An 18,249-nucleotide genomic window follows, 5' to 3' on the forward strand; every position below is an offset into this window, starting at 1 on the left:
TTTGTTTGTTCAACTTGAGCTACGGAAATAAATGTTACACAACAACGGGCAGATCTCTGTCATTTTTATTTAGGAAAAGTAGCTCTCGGAGAACAAAAGGGTCGCCGACCCCTGATTTAGGGCGACATAAGTGAAATGATTGTGCAGACACATGAGAGCTCGACACCTTTCATCACTCAGTTCTGTCTCAGTCAGACGTCCATGACTGCAGCAGCTGCGCAGCTGGATGACTCTTCCTGCCTGTCGTGCAGGAAAAAGGAAGTGAGCTGTCGCTAACGAGCAGCTTTTATAAATTTAGCTCCATCGCTGATATGGCGTGCACAAAATACCCGTGCACCGCACGACTTAACGGGGGAATGTTGTTGACCAGTGAGGAGATTTAGCCAAACATATCTATGCAAAGCTAACGCATGAGCCAAATGTTGGAGATTATAATGTCTGTCGTCTGTTCCTTCACCGGCTGCCACGATTAAAGATGCAAAACACGGCTTTTCACGTGAAGTCTCGGGGTCACAGTTCACAGAGCTGCAAATTCTAACTTATTGTTAGAACAACTTTTGTCCTGCGGCCTGAGTGGACGAACTCCGACTGCTGTTTCCTGCTATAATTTCCAGCATCAACACTTTGTCTTCCCTGCCGTTGTCTGCAACATCCATGTCCCAGAACAAAAGGGTTGATGGATATCGCCATGTGTTTCCTGTTCCACTCAGGTGCCTGCCTGCATGTGTGTGTGCGTGTGTGTATCAGAGCGTCTTCACCTGCAGCTCCTATCTCCGTGGACCAGACCGCAGCTGTAGACAGACGTGCGCTGACCTGCTCCCAGCTGAACACAGGTATTTTTGGATTGTTGTGAGACAGGCTGCGAAAAAAGAACTTCCTTTATAAAGTCAACAATGTTTGACTTTTTTTTTTTCCTGCTCTGTCCCAAGAGTGTGTGTGTGTGTGTGTGTGTGTGTGTGCTGACACGGGCAGTGTGTGGGTTAGCACCATTCGGCGCTACGGTGCTAACTTTCTATTCATAGGTCACGGTTCACTGTAGTGTTGAGATTACAGTTTGAAGAGCAGTTGATAGAATTTGACAGAGAGAAGACATGCTCTAAATCAGGTGTGTCCAACATCAGGCCACGGCCAGTCTTGGCACGTTGAAAGGCTTAATGTGGCCCACAATTTGTCTTTAAAAATGATAAGAAAATGACCTTTTCTTATAGATTGTTTTATTTCATCATTTCTTTTTTTATATTTCCAATAAGTCTGTAATACTCTTAGCTAATTTGACTAATTTGACACTTTTTCTAAGGTGATCTTTTTCTTATTTTAACCTTTTGTGCTGCCAGGGTTAAGTTATTAATGTTAACATTAGCATCAGAATAATGCGGGTCATCTAAGGTATGTATGTGAGAGTTCATACATGTGTTCCTGGTTTGAATGAGTGAAAATGGCGTAGATTAAATGAGACATATTGAATACAGAGGGCACGGTGGATTTGACCCCAGCTGTCAGGGAAAATCACACGAACCCCAGTTTGATGCAAGTCTCTTCAATACAACCCTGCACGCTTCATGTGTGCTACTTAAGAAGTTCAATGAGGCATGTCTGTAGGCTTATGTACTGTATGTCACAGCCATTACTCTGTGCATCTAATAACACACACAGTGTGTGTGTGTGAGAAAGAGATGTGTTCCTCAGAGAAAGGCATTCCAGCTATGATTCAACTGCATTTTTGTCTGATCATGTGACTTCTATAGGTCCCTAACCCCCACTTAAAGCATGTCAGACATGTGTGTTAAAAACATGTTTTCCCAAATTATAATGTTTGTGATATGAAACAGGGAAAGTTTGGCCTCCTGACTTAAACACTGGATGAAGAAGTTTCCTCTGTAAGGGATGATTACAGTGTTGGCATCTAGAATGAACAGTAAGGGTTCAACTTTTGTGTTTCTATACATGTATACTTCTGTACTTTCTTTACCAAACACCAGACTGATGTTTTTTTATACATGCAAAAACCTGTCCTAGGCCCCTGTCAATCACATTTCTATAACTGCTTCTAAAAAAAAAAGATATTTAAGTCACCGTCTAACAATATGAGCCAAACAGAAACAAAAACACAAAAACTAAAAATCGTGATTTAAGTCTGGCCAAAAAGAAAGCTGAAACTGCTGATATTTTGGCTCAAAGTACAGAATATAAAAAATTAAAACAGCTATGAATTAGCATAAATAATGACAAAATTATTATAATATATAAATAATATATCATTGAATCTAAAAAAGAACCAAAAGTCGATGGAATAACATATTATTCCCAAGAAAAAAAACAGAAAGAAAATGACATGTGAACATTACTTTGAGCTTGTAAACAGAGCTAAAAGTAACCACCAAATAATCAAAGGAATTCTAAACACATTAGGTTATCAAAGAGTTGCTAAATGAAAACGAAAATGTTACAAAAATAAATAAAACTGTAGTTCCCCAGATCAAAACCACCTCAGAAATTTCCCATGAGTCACAAAAGAGAAACCCAAAACAAACGATTAGGATTTTAACAACGGAACTGGAAGACGTTTCATACTGTCTTAGCGGAGGGTTTGCTCGTGCACTTGTCCTTCCCACTGCACTGCCTCCTGCAGGTTACGTCCGTGTAATCTAAAGGCCAAAGAGGGTCATGGGGTCAGGGGTCATGGTGAGACTGAAATACCTATAATCCAGTATGTGAGGAATCTGCATCGTGGCAGTATTAGCTCTTTAGGGGAATGCACTTCACTACTGCACTACTTCATGTTGTACAGTGGCTGTGTACACACACACACACACACACACACCCAGCTCATTAATAATAATTACAGAAGGCTGAATGTGTTTCATTCACCACGTTTAATGGAGACTTATAGCTGTGTAATCAGAGCCGTGTAAACACAGTGGTTTATTCAGTGTCCCAGTTTAGCACCGTGTCAACTGTACGTCTGTGGGTTGGATGGTGTTTAGATTTTACAGTCACCATTTCAACAACTTAATCCCTCTGACAAATTTCTAAGATTAGGCCTCGAAGCTAACCTAAATGCTAACACAACATAAGCTAACAAGCTAACTCTGTAGAAAACCCTCTCTCTCTATGTATACATATATATGTATATACATATATGTATATATATATGTATATATATACAGTATATATATAAATATATACTGTATATACTTTATATATATATACATATATGTATACCTGGTTTGTTTAGGTCATGTCATAAAAGTACCAATGTTTTTGTCCATATGAGGGGCTGAAGCTCAGGTTCCCAGGGTCCGTGTTTTTTCTTGGTCCCTTCTGTCCTCACTTCATCATGTTAGTCAGTGAAACAGGACTGTCAGTGATCCGTAAGATCTCACCTACTGGGAGGAAAGACAAGACAGGGAGGAGGGCAAGTGCCAGGCCGGGTCAGAGGTGGCCAACAGTCGCAGAATGTCCCATGACAACCAATCACATTTTCATGCCTCTCTGTTAGATTCCTTGCTAAGTTTATCAGGTCGTTGAACGCCATAGTGGGAACGAAATACTTGGAAGTTACTCTTTAAACATGCTTTAAGATAAATATTAGGTATTACTGTGGATGGAAACTTGATTTTCTCAACTAGGAACTGGTTATTGTCATCTCACTGTGGAAGATCTGTGAAAAATCAAGAAGAAGCCACACTTTTTCACACAGAGAAAAGAAATATACCGTTGTGCTGATGGTATCAGAATGGAATTGTTGTTAGAGTTTTAGATTTCTAAACTGGCCGCCAATGAGTCTAAAACTGAATGACTTGTGATTTATGTTGGACTCTGGTTTTCTGATTTGTGTAGTTGAATAATGATGTTTAAAATTCTGTTTACACTGGACATATTTTTTAGCATGACTACAATTGTGTAAACACTGGCTCTTATCGTAATCATCTATTGATATTTGAGAATCTCTGAGTCTCACTGTGGTTCCAGAGAATTAGTCGTCCGTCTGTTGTCCATGAATAAACTAATGACCCACTTCATTTGACTCCTGTCGCCCTGACCTCCATCTCTGCACATTCTGCCGTTTGAGTGTTCGCTCCACTTCGGTCCAGGAGTAATGAGGCCACCAGCAACTTCAGGTTGGACAAGAATGTGAGTGTGTGCCTCCTTCCTCCCCACTGTATTCCCCAAAGCCCCGTATATGTGGCTGGCTTCTGTCCTGGCTGATTTTGTTATGTCTCTGTCCTCCCTTCCCACACACACTGCACTATTTCTGGCAGCCATTCATTTTAATGCACATGAGCAAAGACGCTGGTGGGGAGGAAGGAGCGAATGGGACCTTGTTAAATTCTGACTAAAATAAAGTGTTGTGTAAGGAAGTTGGCAAATGGCAGGCGACGTTTTGAAGCCTCTAAATTAAATTAGAGACTAACGAGTTTCCCTGGTGAGATAAAAAAAATACCCCCGAAATAAATTCTGTTTTGAGCTTTCAGTTGTGAAACTGAAGTCTTTTTTTATTTTCTGATTTTCTCAGCTGAATGTAGACGTTGGAGAGGGTCGAACCAGGTCAGTTTGTCGGGTGTTGACACGACTGGTGCAGTGGTGTGTACCATCGTAGCCTCCATACCAGGATCTTACCATCAACAGGTTTATCAGAGTCATCATAAAGTTTAGGAGGACAGAGATATGTGGCTTTATGGCCTGTTAATGACCACAGCAGTAAAACATTAATGATAACACATGAGGTCACCTGATCTGCTGCTGCTGCTGCTGCTGCTGCTGCTGCTGCCGCTGCTGCTGCTGCTGACAGGAACGTATGGAGCTTTAAGCTTCGAGATTTAGGTTTAAAATGTTCCTGTTCCAATATTTAGGCAGGGAAGGGTTAGAAAAAAAAAATGTAAAAATGATCATCTCAGAGTTCAGAGCAGGATATGTTAGACAGAAAATAAGGAGTTTTGGTTTTGCGACTGCAGGTCAAGCATTTATGTTGGGCAGCAGTTTGGATTGTCTTGGTCTCTGTGTATGTTGAAAAAGCTCTTTTTCTGGGATTTGGACATTTCTGTGACATTTAAATGAGCTCTAAAAGGACCAGTCACCTTTGGAAAATATTATTAAATTATTGATTATTATTAGATTATTATCTCCATTGTCTATCCTTAAAAGTGTCTGGGACTGATGTTTAATTTTTATATTTATTTTTTTCTTAATCACTTGACACAAAAATCCTGCTTGACGAAGGTCCCAGTAACGTGAAGTGAAATGCTACTTGACACAAAAAGGTCCCAGTAACGTGAAGTGAAATGCCCCTGACGTGTGCTGCTCCCCAGAGGTTTAAAGTTTGTGTAGCTGTCTGCCCCTCCACCAGTGTCTTTGCTTCACTCTCTCCTTCTCTTACAACATCTTTTTTACGGCTCTGACACAGCTGTTTTCAGACAGAAAGCCCTAAAGACCCCCGGCAGAACAACCTCCACAGCAGACAGATGCTGTCACGGACCAGATGGAGACCATGGCCTCCATGTTAAATTTAACAAGATGAGACATGGATCTCCATCACGTCCTGATAATGACCGACATCGGCGTTTAAAACATGAGAAGAAGAAAAAAAAACATCTGTCAGAATGAGTTATAATTGAATGGAAAATCAAACTTTCAACTGATGTGGTGACCATCAGGTGATTGGATTTTACTCACCACTAAAAAAAAGAAATTTTTTTTAGAGCTGCATCTGTTAAAGCTGTGATCTAGAATTCACAGATAATTCCGATGAAACTCTCCAGGATGACCTCCGTCTGTACGACTCCTTAGAGAAATCACATCCCTTCAATTTTGATATCTTCATTTGTCAAGTATTTTTCTATTTTATTGCACGTTGCAGTCACACACCGACACCGACACCGACACCTGGCTGGCCTCCAGCTCCTGGCTGTCATCTTCATCCCTGTGTTTAGCAGATCTGTCAGCACCGTCCTCAGATTCCTCACATTCTGAGCGACAGCAGTTAAAATTCAGGCCGTAGCTGTGTGTGACGCTGCGAAAGTGTGAAACGCACATGGTCAAAAGTTTTCAGGCGCTCAGTGCAGGTCTCTCCTCTCTTATCCTGTACGTTGAGGAGAGCAGTATGGCTATAGGGGGCGTCTTTGTGCACTTTTGAATTTGTTTATACCTATAGAGAGCAGAAGGAGGTTTTGAGGAGGACCTGGGGTGAGGGTTAAGGGAGGGGGGTGGTGGTGGCTTAACGATAGCATAGGCTGAACAGGCCACCGACATTAAGGTAATTTATTTCAGTGACAGAGAAAAGAGAAAAAACACCCCCTTCCTCCAGCTTTCCTTTTCTGCCCCGTCCCCTCACCCTTCATCCAATTCTCCCACTCAGCAGCTGTTCCTCTCACTTTCCGCCCTCCCATCACATCACACCCCACCCTTTTATTGTTGAGAAGCGTTCGCTGGGGAAACCCCCGTCTGGAAGCCCCTGCCAACGTTGGGGATTCAGCAGTGTCTGTCCCAGATAATCAGGGGATTAATGAAGGAAGTTGGACAGTTGGTGTCTTATGGAGCTACATGATGTTTTCAAACTGTTGCTTTGGACTCGTCCCACCCACATCCAGACCATCCACACCTGTTTCAGATGAGGTGGAAGCACATTTTCCACGCTGGGCTAACTGATGTGGAAAACTTCCCACACTGACAGTGTTTTTATTGAAATGGTGAAATTGAATGTTGATAGTTTTAGTACCTCTTTCGTAACCTTTCACTGCAGCACAAGTGTTCCTCTCATTTCACTCAAACATGTTTTTGTTGTGAGTTTGGCTCAGATGTCAGTCCAAATCCACGCTGGAGTCCCAGGTCTGCAGCGCTGCTTCCAACTGGATGAAAAATCCCCTGTGGAGAAGGAGGAAAAAACAATATTTATTTGCAGTGATGTCAAATGGCTGTTTCCTGTACAGGAAAGAAAAAAACAATAAGTAGAAAAAAAATCAAACTCCAGCAAAAAGTTAAAAATATGCCTTGATTTTTTTTATTTTTTTTTTTAGAGCAACAACAGGAAGTACACTACCGCCACATAAACACCAAGAAGAAGCATTTTAAACAACAAATGAGATTCAAGGTTAGGTCTACTATGAACATGCTAACATGTTAGCTCCACATACCATGGAGGAAGAAAACAATAACAGCAACAGAAGTAATACTTAAGTTACTGTTTATGTGCTGTTGGTTTCAGCTGTTTGACATCACACCTTCACCCAAATCTTAATAAAGTAGATTGTCTTGAGTTTCAAAAGTAGCTAAAAAACCTCATTCACCAAAGCCTCACTTATAGAAAATGTCTTGCTTGCTAACAGCTCACATCTGCTAACAGCACAAATAAGCCAATAACCAGTGAAGCAAAAGGAAAAAGGTATTATAAAAAATAATATTAACAAAAATAATTGTGTATTTATTGGTAAAGTAGATAAAGAATATTAGAATAGTGTCTTGAGTATTTCATGGAAAAATATTTTATATATATATATATTACTATGGTATTTGTTCAGCCTGTTTTGACGACCAAACCCTTCAGTAACTGAAGTAGTAAAACTTGCTGGGATGTCGTAAACTGCCTGTAATTGTGTGTTTTTTCTTCCAACTCTCTGTTTACCTTGAGCTAATTTTTCAAAAGTCTGCGGTGGGATTGTTGGGTTGGTGGTTTAAAAATAAAACCATACTGGTTTCCTGTTCTTCTGCTCTGCCCCACAGCTGCACCCCTGTGGCTGGCTCTTTGAGTGTTGGGACGATAATGATCTGGGTTGTTTACCCCACGGGGGCCGTTCTGGGCAGCTCCCATCCTCATAGGAAATAACTGGGGAGTAAATGGCTCTGAAGGGACAGCAGTGTTTTTAGAAGAGCAGGGATTTTTACAATCCTGACTTTAGTGCATGGATCTCTTAAACAATCGGTTTAATCCCGTTCATGAAGTTTGGAACCGATTCTGGGGTTGTGTGTGGGGTCATTGTGTTCAGTCAGGAGGCGTCTTAAAGGCCTCCGACTGACTTCCTGTTGGACTGAGGCTGCCCTGAACCAGACCGGCTGTACTGAGCTGTCGTCTCCAGCACTCACTCCGACTGTCACACTGGGCCTTTAAATCTGCTGTTGTGCAGATTTTTGTGGAGGAAGTTGTGAATGAGTTTGAGCATCTTTGGATTCAGACGTTCATGTTTTTTTTTTTGAGTGTGTAATGTAGGTTGCGTGTGAATGTGGATCTGTGGAACAGGTGGCGTCGACTTCTCCCGTTTGTCTCTTTGGCCTCTTAAACAAAAGCAGTAGATGTTTCTGAACGCTGGTTTGTAGCCGGGCCACTGTGTGTGTGTGTGTGTGAATGGGTGGTCATCTATATGGACTGACCATTGTGCCCCTGGCCCTAAGCAGATGTGGTTTGAAATAAAAGGAAGTGTCGTATAAATAGCCTCTCATGTACGTCTGTGTGAGTGTGGTTCTTGTTCACTCTCTTTGTGTGTGTGTGTGTGTGTGTGTGTGTGTGTGTGAGTGAGTGAATGCACAAGTTCCTGTTTGATGTGAACGTTTAAAAACCTATAGAAGTTTGTCTTAGTCTCAGTCTGTCGTTGTTTCTTTAATTCGACTTTTGATGATTGTTTAACTACATGATGATTTTTTTTTCTCTCGTCCATTTTGCTGTGAAATATCCTCAGCTTTCACTCCACGTCTCTACTTTCTACATCTCTGTGTGGTCAGTGTTCGTCCAGCACCAGGTCTTTTTATGAACCCACTCAGATTCTCGTCTCTGAATCACATCCCGGTGATAAGTGCGCAGGGGAGCGAGGCTAAAAATAAGGCACCTCCTCCCTCCTCCCTTCACCATTCCTCACTAACCAGGCTGCATGTAGGCCAGACACCCTCGACTGTTCACTCTCCGTCAGTGCACATCACAACAACGGGCAGATTGTCATCTCAGACATGTACACTCTCCTCATCAGTCCGTTTTATTCATGCAGTATTAAAGTACAAAAGTGTTTCCTCCAGCAAGTCTCATTGACTTATGATTTATTCTTTCTCGTCCCAGATCTCGATTTCTGTTACAGCTCCATTGGGACTGACTGACTGTGTGTGTGTGTGTTGTTATTGCAGTCACTGATGGCCTACATGAGCAGCACCGTTTGGATGAAACCTAATACAACTCTGCAGAGAGAAATGTAAAGACATGCAGTGATACTGATCTGCTCCACCACCGTAGTATTCCTACTGTGTCAGCACACAGGGAGTTTACATTATTATCAGCCGCTGATCGTGACCCGCTGATAACAACCGTGTCAAACTCCAGTGCTGCGGAGTCTCACAGCACCGTTGGTGAAAAATGTTTGAACGTTTCTGTGACATTATCAGTGTTCAGATCTGATACATCCATCAGGAATGTGATGCATGGTTGTTGTAGGTATATGTAGCTTGTGAAGTCACATGAAAACACACAGTAAATCCTTTTAGTTTTGTCCACCTACTCACAGAGTGTGGGTTTAGTAGTAGTAAAGTAATATTTATCGTTTCATTCTGACCTTTTGCTAATTCTGATCTGAAACACTCCTCGAGCATTTTCCATTTTTCCCTTAATGTGTCTGTGGCATGTCAAAAATGTGAGTGGGTGCTGCTGAGTCTGTGGAGCCCTGCGTCCTCTTCACCACATCTGCTCCTAGTTAGGACCTGTCACTTATAACAGTGTTTGCTGTAAACAGGAGACGGAGTCGTCCAGGTCTGACACAAAAATCCATCTCGTCCCTCGGTAACTTCATATGTCCAGGTCTGGTGTCGACCTGTGATCACAACAACACGTTTCGACTGGACCAATCAGCAGTCAGCAGTCTGGGACAGAGACTCTCTCCCAGTCCTGCCAACAGATCATTGGATCCAGACCGTGGGGCTGGAGCCGTGTTGCTAAGCTAATTAAATGTAGGAACGGGAGTCTGGCCTCATCTGTACTGACTGACGTCAGTGTCTGATGTGTAACGTGAGGCCGAACACGTCGGTTTCTTGTGTCTTTTCAACACTGGGGTCTTGTGGAACTGATTTATTCCTAAAAAGTATTTGTACTGAGCTTTAATGTTATGTTACAGCTTATTAGGTGCAAGTAGTACTGCGAGTATCAGATTCTTTGTGTTTTGTGTGTGTACAGCTCCTGTGGATTTTCCCGGCTGTTTTGAATGGCTCAATGAAGATCGACTGAGCCTCAGTTTGGAGCTTATTCTTAATTTTGGGCTTACTGGTTACAAAACCCACTATTTATAGTGCTATAGCAAAGGAGGAGAGGTGGGCCGGGGGGCTATGAGGGGGGGGTTTGGGGAGCTCAGAGGGGCAGGAAGAAAGAGACATGTCTTTAAGGAAGGTGAAAGCAGGAGAAAAGCAGTGAGAAAAATGAAAGACAGACATTGGACGAGGCGCAAATTGGGAGAGACATTTCCAGGAGACAGACGGCTGACGCTCTCAGTGAGGGAGGGAGGACAACCTTTTTTTGGGGTACTGTAAATAATAGCCCCTGCTTGAGTTGGACGGCTTTCACAGCTTCTTTTGTGTGATGTGACATGTTGGGTCCCCCGACGAGACGAGGGCCGGAGAGAGCCGGGCTTCCAGGGTTTTCACTGGCATGGGAAAGGCAGAGAGTGAGTCCAGTGTGAATATGAGGGAAAAACAGAGGCTCCGCGGGTCAAAGGAACCTGCCAACGCACCCTCCTGCCTCTGCGTCCCACCCACACCCGGGAAACTCAGCCGTATGTCGGCGCACACATCAGCAGCTCAGCTCTGCTCTGCTCTACTTTGTCTTAATCCGACTAATAATGTGCTTTTGGCTGCAGCTTCTGACTGGAGCTGGTTTCTGTTCCTGACTCTAATGTAAATCTTCGGTCTTGATGCCAAACACGTGCACTCACTCATTCAGCCGTTCACATTCATAACATGGGGGAGGTACAGTCGCATCACTCACCCTTCAAACCACAACAAGAGTTATTGTAATGTCTGTGTCTGTGAGTTAGTAATTCACTAAGACCGTTCACGTTCTCCCTGTAGATAGACGTGGCCGACGAACTGATCAACAAACTGATGGGTTTTTCTTCTTTTTTTCGGCCCATATGTGACCCATATTGTGGAAGTCAAATCCAACCCAGGCCTCTTTCATACGTGATCTTTACGTCAGTGGGGTAAACCAGACGTCACAGTAGATGAACCACTCACTGCCTGGGATGCTGTTGTGTATGTTATTGTATAGTTTTTGAAACAGTTCAAAAGTCAAAGGTCGTGCACATTCAGCAGTGGTTTCTGCTCTTGGTCTTTCTTTGTCCAAGAACGTCAACTTTTCACAACGTTATTAACCAAAGATAATAATCTTTATTCCCACTCGTCGACACAAAGTGTGAGAAACCTCTGAGATTATTTACTTTTCGGACTCATTTGACCTCTGACCTTTTGTATTAGAGCCATTGATGTCTACATTTGAGGAATAAATAAGTTTAAAACAAAGCACAGATTAAACACCATCTGCTCTGGAGATGTGGTTCAGAATATTACATAGTATTAAAGCTATAAATTTTTTTTTTTTTTTTTTGCTTTGAAAAGTTCCTCAATAGAGAATTTCAACAATAACGATAGAGAAGGCAGATGTCGGGCAGATGAGTGGCTGTTTTAGTCACACACAGAATCAAATGCTCTGCAGCCATTAACATTTCCTGGGCCGTCCGTTAGACAACTCCAGGAAATCCTTGGACGGCTGATAAAAAAAAGTCAAGTGACGCTGCAGTGATGAAGCCATCACATGAGCCTGATTCACCTGCTCGATGATGTCACATCCTGTTTGACATTCCCGTCGGTAAACAAGCAACTAAGTGCGGACAGGAAATGCTGGTGTGGGTGGAGGAGTTGGAGGTTCCTGTTGTTAGCGGAGGAGAGAGCTGGAGTTTTTACATCTCTGTGTCAAAATATGTCGACCTGCTGACAAACATGTACACACTGTGGACGGATCACTCTGTGGATAAGGCTTTAGACTGACGCTGACACTTACTGTTGAAGATTGTTTCATGTGTTAAATAATTAAATGATTTGAATTCCTTCATTAAGTTTATTAATGATTTGATTCCAACATTATTTGTTTTTATATGATGAACTTAAAAGGACAAAAACAATCAGAACTACAAATTTATTTCTCTCTCAGTTCCAGAAACATACAGAGAATTTGTTTTTATCATATTTGGAAAAGTTGATTAATTTGAATTAATTATACTCTGTAATGATTAATCAACAAGTACCCTGTGATTTATCATATTCAAAACTGTTATTTGTTTGTCAGTGCATGTCACATTTATCAATATTATTTTGAGAAAACGTCAACAGTTTGTCGCCTGAAAACCGATATTCTCCAAGTGTGAGCGTCTGCACAGCTACCTGACACTTCCCCGTGAACTCCACCCATCCTCAATCTCCAGGCGGAATGAAGATGAGATAAGAATGTCTAGTTGATGGAAGGTTATCTGCTTGTTTTTCCTCAGAGACACTGCTATCGTCTCTCATTGTCTGTGCTGTGTTTTAAAGTGCAAAGAACGGTGTTGGCTTACAAAGGGCCCTGTCCTGCTGCTGCCGGGTTTGTCTACCTTTAGGATAAGAGCAGCCCTTCACTGGGCCACATCGGCTTTGTTTGTGTGTTCACCGGTCAGTGCTACAGTAGGTCACACACAAAAAAAGGTTGACCTTCAGTATATGCTAAAAGTTAGACTTCCTTTTGCTGTTAGTTGTCTGTTTTTAAGGGAAAAGTAGGTCATTTTATTTTAAGTTAAGAGTATTTTAATTTGGTGGCTTTTCAAAGGTCAGTTATCGCCCCCATCTGTTACTGGCCCGGCTCCACGTGCTGCTTTGTTTTCCCTGGAAAACTTTCAGACCAGTGAAAACCACGGCAGTGAGAACACATCAATCCCAGGAACCACCAGGCAGGAACAACAGACACTGGCTGTAGAAGAGGGGACTTCCCTTTGTCCTGCTGTGTCCTGATGAAGAACAATGAGTGAATCAGTCACCACACGGGGAGAACCCGGCTGTTTCTGCTCATACACACTGGTTTAGAAACTGAGGCACGTGAGCCAAATCCAAGTGTTTGTTCATAGGTGATTATTTGTGGCAACACAAATCTGATCATTTCACATGTGGTCCTAAATCAGATATGATGCATTTTTTTCAATCTACCTCAGGCTTAACGGACGATTCACATTCCTTCAGACTCTTTTAAGTTTGAGTAGGGAGCAAATAAAGTGTCAATAATTAACGATGAAGGAGTGGAGGGAACAAGGAGTCTGACGGTGGTCGCTTTTTAATTATAACTTGTAAAAGAAAACTGCAGTGACCAACAACAGGACCTAGAGTGTGACTGGGCCTGATGCTCTATATACTGTACATCATGGCCCACTTCATCATCATTACTTATTTTGGAGGAAGGTCATGGGAGCTGCCGTGTCCTTGTACTGCTCTATTTTCCCGCCTCCTCTGCATCAGCCTCTCTCTCTCCCTCTCTCTCTCTCAGTCTCTCTCTCTCTCTCTGTGTCTCACCCACTCACAGCTGTCACCTGCCAATCACAGCCGTCACATAGTCTCACCGTTGCCCCCCATCTCCCCGTGTGTTACAGTCACAGTTCCAGCGACAGCTCCTCTTGCTGTTGTGATGTCTGTGACTTGCGTGGCTGGACGCTCTCCAGTTCTTTACCGCGACGCCACTCCGCAAAGTGAAAGGGAGGAGGGAGAGAGTCAGAGACGAGGGACGAGAGAGTCTGGTTGGACACAGGGACGGAGAAATTACTCTTGCAGCAGTAATTGGTCAGGAAGTGGCCTCCTTCGATGTGCAAGCTCCTCACCCCTCCTCCCTCCTCCCCCTCCTCCTGTTCCCCTCCCAGTGGGCAGTTAATTCCGCTGCATTTTGGTTCCATCTGTTCTCTCTCTCTCTCTCTCTCGCTCTCTCTCTTTTTTTTTTGCTCGGTGTCACTCTTGTTCTCCACACTGACCTCATACTGTAGAGGTGTGGACCGCGGGCAGCACTGCCTCCCTGTCTCCTCTGGGTCACTGTTTGTAAAGGTCTGTGTGCGTGTGTGTGTGTGTGTGTGTGTGAACTTTGTGGACGCCAGGACATGGATCTAAACTGTGAAACGATACGAGGACATGAGACGCTGAGGAAAGGATGAAGATGGAGATACTGTTTTTAAAGGTGAGCGACAGGTTTTTTCCTGCTGCTTTTGTGTTTGCGTGGTGAAGCGATGGGACGGTCGTTGTTGACCTGCCACTTTATTTCATCATAATTGTAGGGGGTTGACGTGGAGTTCCAATTTGGTGTGACTTTAATAGCACCTGTGCTCAGTCATCCAGACGACCAGATCATGTCTGAGATAGCAGTTGATAATAGTGGGAATATATATTTCTGTTCAGCAGTCGTGTCTGGAGTCTGTAAATCCAGTGACCTTTGGGGTCAAGTTCACCTTTGATTGTGATTCTTTATTTTTATTTTTCAGTTAAATAGAAGTAAAATTCTCATGAGAACTTTGGTCAGGACTGAAGTTGTTTGTGAGTGTGTTTATGTATGTGTGTGTGTGTGTGAGTGTGTTGTCTCCTCTGTGGTGTGACCTGCTTCTCCAACTGGAGCATCTGAGGGAAACAGACCAGGTCTGACTGTGTCGTCGCTGTGCTCTTGTTTTTCTTTCTCTATCCTGAGGAAAAGAATGAAACTCGATGTTGTTCTGTAACATTATATAGAGCAGAGGTTCCCAAAGTTGGGGGCCAGCCCCTCTAGGAGGACATTGCATGGGGGCACAGTGAGGTAAATGCATTTTATTTTTCTGTGCTAAATAATTGTCTTATCTACAAAAGTGGGAAGCTGCAAAAAAAAAGTTCTGGATTCACTGATATTGACATTTATTGTGATATTCTGTAGCTAACCTTTAGCTAACATGGATAAATTTAAATCATTTGTGATATGCTGTGATCACAACCCAGTTAAAAAACAACAACTGTTCAACATTGTTCATGTTGAGGCAGTGCTAAACTGCTGGGATACATGTACATTCTTGTGGTGAAAGTTTTACTTTCACTGATTGGGTTTCGTTTTTTGACCGTACATGATGTGAAACTGAGCAGTGTTGGAAGATGGAAAATGTTTTAACTCACATCGCACTCCTGCTTTTGTTTTGACCACTGACGTCCCCTCGTTAGAAAAGTCCCTGCGTCTCCACTCTGCTGCTCTCCTTTCCTGGAGCGAGACCCTCGTCCTGAGTTTTTAATCTGAGGCCAAACACAGTTTCCTCCGTGTATCCGCCGACACACATGCTCTTGTACTCACTCGGCGTACACTTACTCTACATTCTTCTACACACACACACACACACAAAGCCCTAATTTCCTTCTTATTTCATCTTATTAAGAGAAGCAGCAGGAAGGTTCCGGTTGTTTCTGATTGTCACCATCTGGACGTAAAACTTTCAAAACACCCGTTTTTCTCCGTCTTCCTAACCTGGCTCTGGGTTTCCTGTTGCTGACGATCCGTTCTGTTTTCTTCTCCTGTTAATATCAACGCCAACTTCTCAGCGTAGCTGCACACAAACATTATCTCCCGTCATAAAAACTTCCAGCAGCTCCCGCTGCCATCGATGCAGTTGCTTCTGTGTCACCGTCCATGGTTTTCTTTTGGTTCCTTGTTTCCCAAAGATCTTTTAAAAACCATTTCTGAGGGATTTTCTGCACTCATCCCAGATCTCACTGCTGCTCCATTTGTAGTACTGGCTGGAACACAAGAATTCCTGGACTTGTCCTGGCCCTGAACAGCCCACTGCAGCCTGAGGGAATACCACCGGGAATCTGGAAATCTCGTAAAATCTAAAGAGCGGAAAAAAAATCGAAATCATTAAATGATTTTACTGATTACATATTGTAGATCTAACAGAGCTGAAACAGGCCTGAGAATAAAAAAAATACAACATTTAGGAACATAAAAATTATCAGGCAAGTAAAATATAATTATGAATTTTTCCAATATGTCTCAACTGTCAGAGATTTTTTTTTTTTATCTTTTTTTTCCAAACCTAATTTTCTGTTATTGAGAAGAACTGAGTGTTAAGAGTTTAATAAAGAGCTCAAGACGGTGAGAAGAAAGGCCTTTAAAAGAGCTGGAAGAAAGAGAGTGTGTCTGTCCACGATCCATCTCTGCAGTGACAAAGAAAGTCAGGGTCACTGAGCGGGAGGAGGAGGAGAAGGGTGGGGGGGGCGGGGGCTGTGTGCCAGCGACCCCTCCAAACCACAGCCCCTGGTCATTTGTCACAGTCTCTTTCAGGCCCAGAGTCTGGATCCTTCTATTTGGTCTCAGCTCGAACCTCCATGTGTCACCACAGAAACACACACACACACACACACTCCCTGGGTTTAACTGCAGACAGCTGAGAAAATGAAGACGCTGTCAAGACGACTGAGCGTTGGGTTGAAACACACACACACACACACACACACACCGTGAAATGAGTTCTCCACCTCTCCGCCTGCAGCTCTCCTCCCTGTCGTCCCTCTCTAAGTGAGCGGGGACTGCTTTTTATTTCTGATTACTTCTGCTCACGCGCTAAACATGTTCAAGTGGCCGCGTTGTCTTAAGGTGGACTTTACAACGCTGTTGAAACACAGCAGTGTGAGTGTGGCTTCAGTAAAAGTCATATAGAGTGTTGTCTGAACCCTTTGCCCTGCCTCAGTGTTTGCACTGGCTGAGTGTTATGAGGAATGAAGTGGTTTATTGACAATAAGCATTTTCTTCCCCCTCTCCTTGTTCCCCTCTCCCTCTCTCTCTCTCTCCCTCTCTCTCTCTCACTGTCCTTCCACATGCCACTCAGCCCCAGAGATGAATGCCGGGCTGTCGTCATAGAGACCTCAGGCCCCCGCTCGTCCTGGCAACCCCACAAAACCCCACAAAACCATCAATTCCGACTCTGCTTCTACAGGGAGGCAGTCGGAGACGGCAGTTGTCTCTGGGCTGGACATTTAAACACTTGTTGTAGCTTGTTTTTGGTCCTCAAAAGAAAGGACATTGGGTAATCTCCTCAAGTGGAGGAGGGTGGCGTACCAAAGGGAAATGATCTTTAGCCCAGTGGTGGGAAGTGGACGCTGTTTTTAGGCTGCATCGTCCCAGAGACCTCCTTAAACTCTGTGTGTGAGGTTGACAGTTGGACTGTGCAACCAGCCAGTAGACTGAACACACTTCTGTTTTTCTTAACCTAAGCTAACCTCAGATAAAGATGGCGACAGGCAGAGAAATGACATACAGGATGAGCTAACATGCTAACATGCTAACATTAACAATAGTCTTATTTTGTCATGACATGAGGCCAAAATACAGTGTGTGTCAAACATCTGTGAGATGAACTCAAAGGTTGTTTTTTGGGATTTTTGCTCTATTTCTGTCTTTTTCCAACAAACTATTTCAAACACACACACATTATTGTTATTATTTTTATTATTACTCAAGGGGGATTATCATGGTTGGAGTTCTAATTACATTCCCCTCTGATCCTCTCTGATTTTTTTTAGTTTTTTTTTTAGGCCACGTCCTTCTGAAGGCTCACTTTTGGCGAATAAAATCCAGATAAAACATCAATTTGATCAGTGTTCCTGTCTGTACTGCAGCTCCTGTGTCATCAACAGGTCACACTGAAGACGACCCCTGTGTGTGTGTGTGTGTGTGTGTGTGTGTGTGTGTGTGTGTGTGTGTGTGTTTGACAAACTGAAGGTGCTCATTACACATGGTGTGTCACAAAGGTGGAGGTGGCAGAGGGGGGGGGTGGAGGGGAGGTGGAGGGAGGCTTCAGTGGCTCAGCAGATCAATGGACCCCCAGACCACTGCAGTGAGGGGTCAGGGTCTGGGTTGTCCAGGGGGTGGTTCCACATGGACCCCATGCTGATGGGACCAGTTCTTGTCTTTAAAAGGGGAAGACAAATAGTTGACATATTTGCTTTGGTGGACCAGACTGAAGGCCCATTGTCTCATGTGTGTCCTCCTTATGGGACATGTGGACATCTGGTGAATTAAAACCACTGTCTTCAGTAGGACAGACAGGAGACTTTCAATCAAGGGGTTGAAAAGTTCCCAGCTGTTTTCAGCCGTCCCCTCTTATCTCCCCCCTCAGACGGCCCGCTTCCCTCATTTGGTCCAACCTTTCTCTGATCTGGGAAACAATGAGCAGTGCAGCATCTCAGCCCTGTGGACGGGGGGGGGGGGGGGGGGGGTGTTGTTTG

The 18,249-nt window shown here is 43.4% G+C and overlaps 1 protein-coding gene across 6 annotated transcripts in view; it reads left to right on the top strand.

Moving 5' to 3' along the window:
• The window catches only part of LOC103380950 (pleckstrin homology domain-containing family G member 1), a 64,054-nt gene that overhangs the window by 15,085 nt on the left and 30,720 nt on the right, over nucleotides 1-18,249 (top strand). For 5 of the 6 annotated variants that reach the window (XM_025056674.1, XM_025056673.1, XM_025056675.1 and 2 more), the window contains one exon: nucleotides 711-833. In XM_025056674.1, the coding sequence (XP_024912442.1) occupies nucleotides 711-833 (123 nt within the window). Of the gene's footprint in view, nucleotides 1-710; nucleotides 834-11,096; nucleotides 14,195-18,249 lie in introns of those variants that run through there. The other variant, XM_017033749.2, reaches the window with a different exon arrangement.

The sequence above is a fragment of the Cynoglossus semilaevis genome, chromosome 7 (assembly GCF_000523025.1).
Source record: "Cynoglossus semilaevis isolate Cse_v1.0 chromosome 7, Cse_v1.0, whole genome shotgun sequence".
In the NCBI taxonomy this organism is placed as follows: domain Eukaryota; kingdom Metazoa; phylum Chordata; class Actinopteri; order Pleuronectiformes; family Cynoglossidae; genus Cynoglossus; species Cynoglossus semilaevis.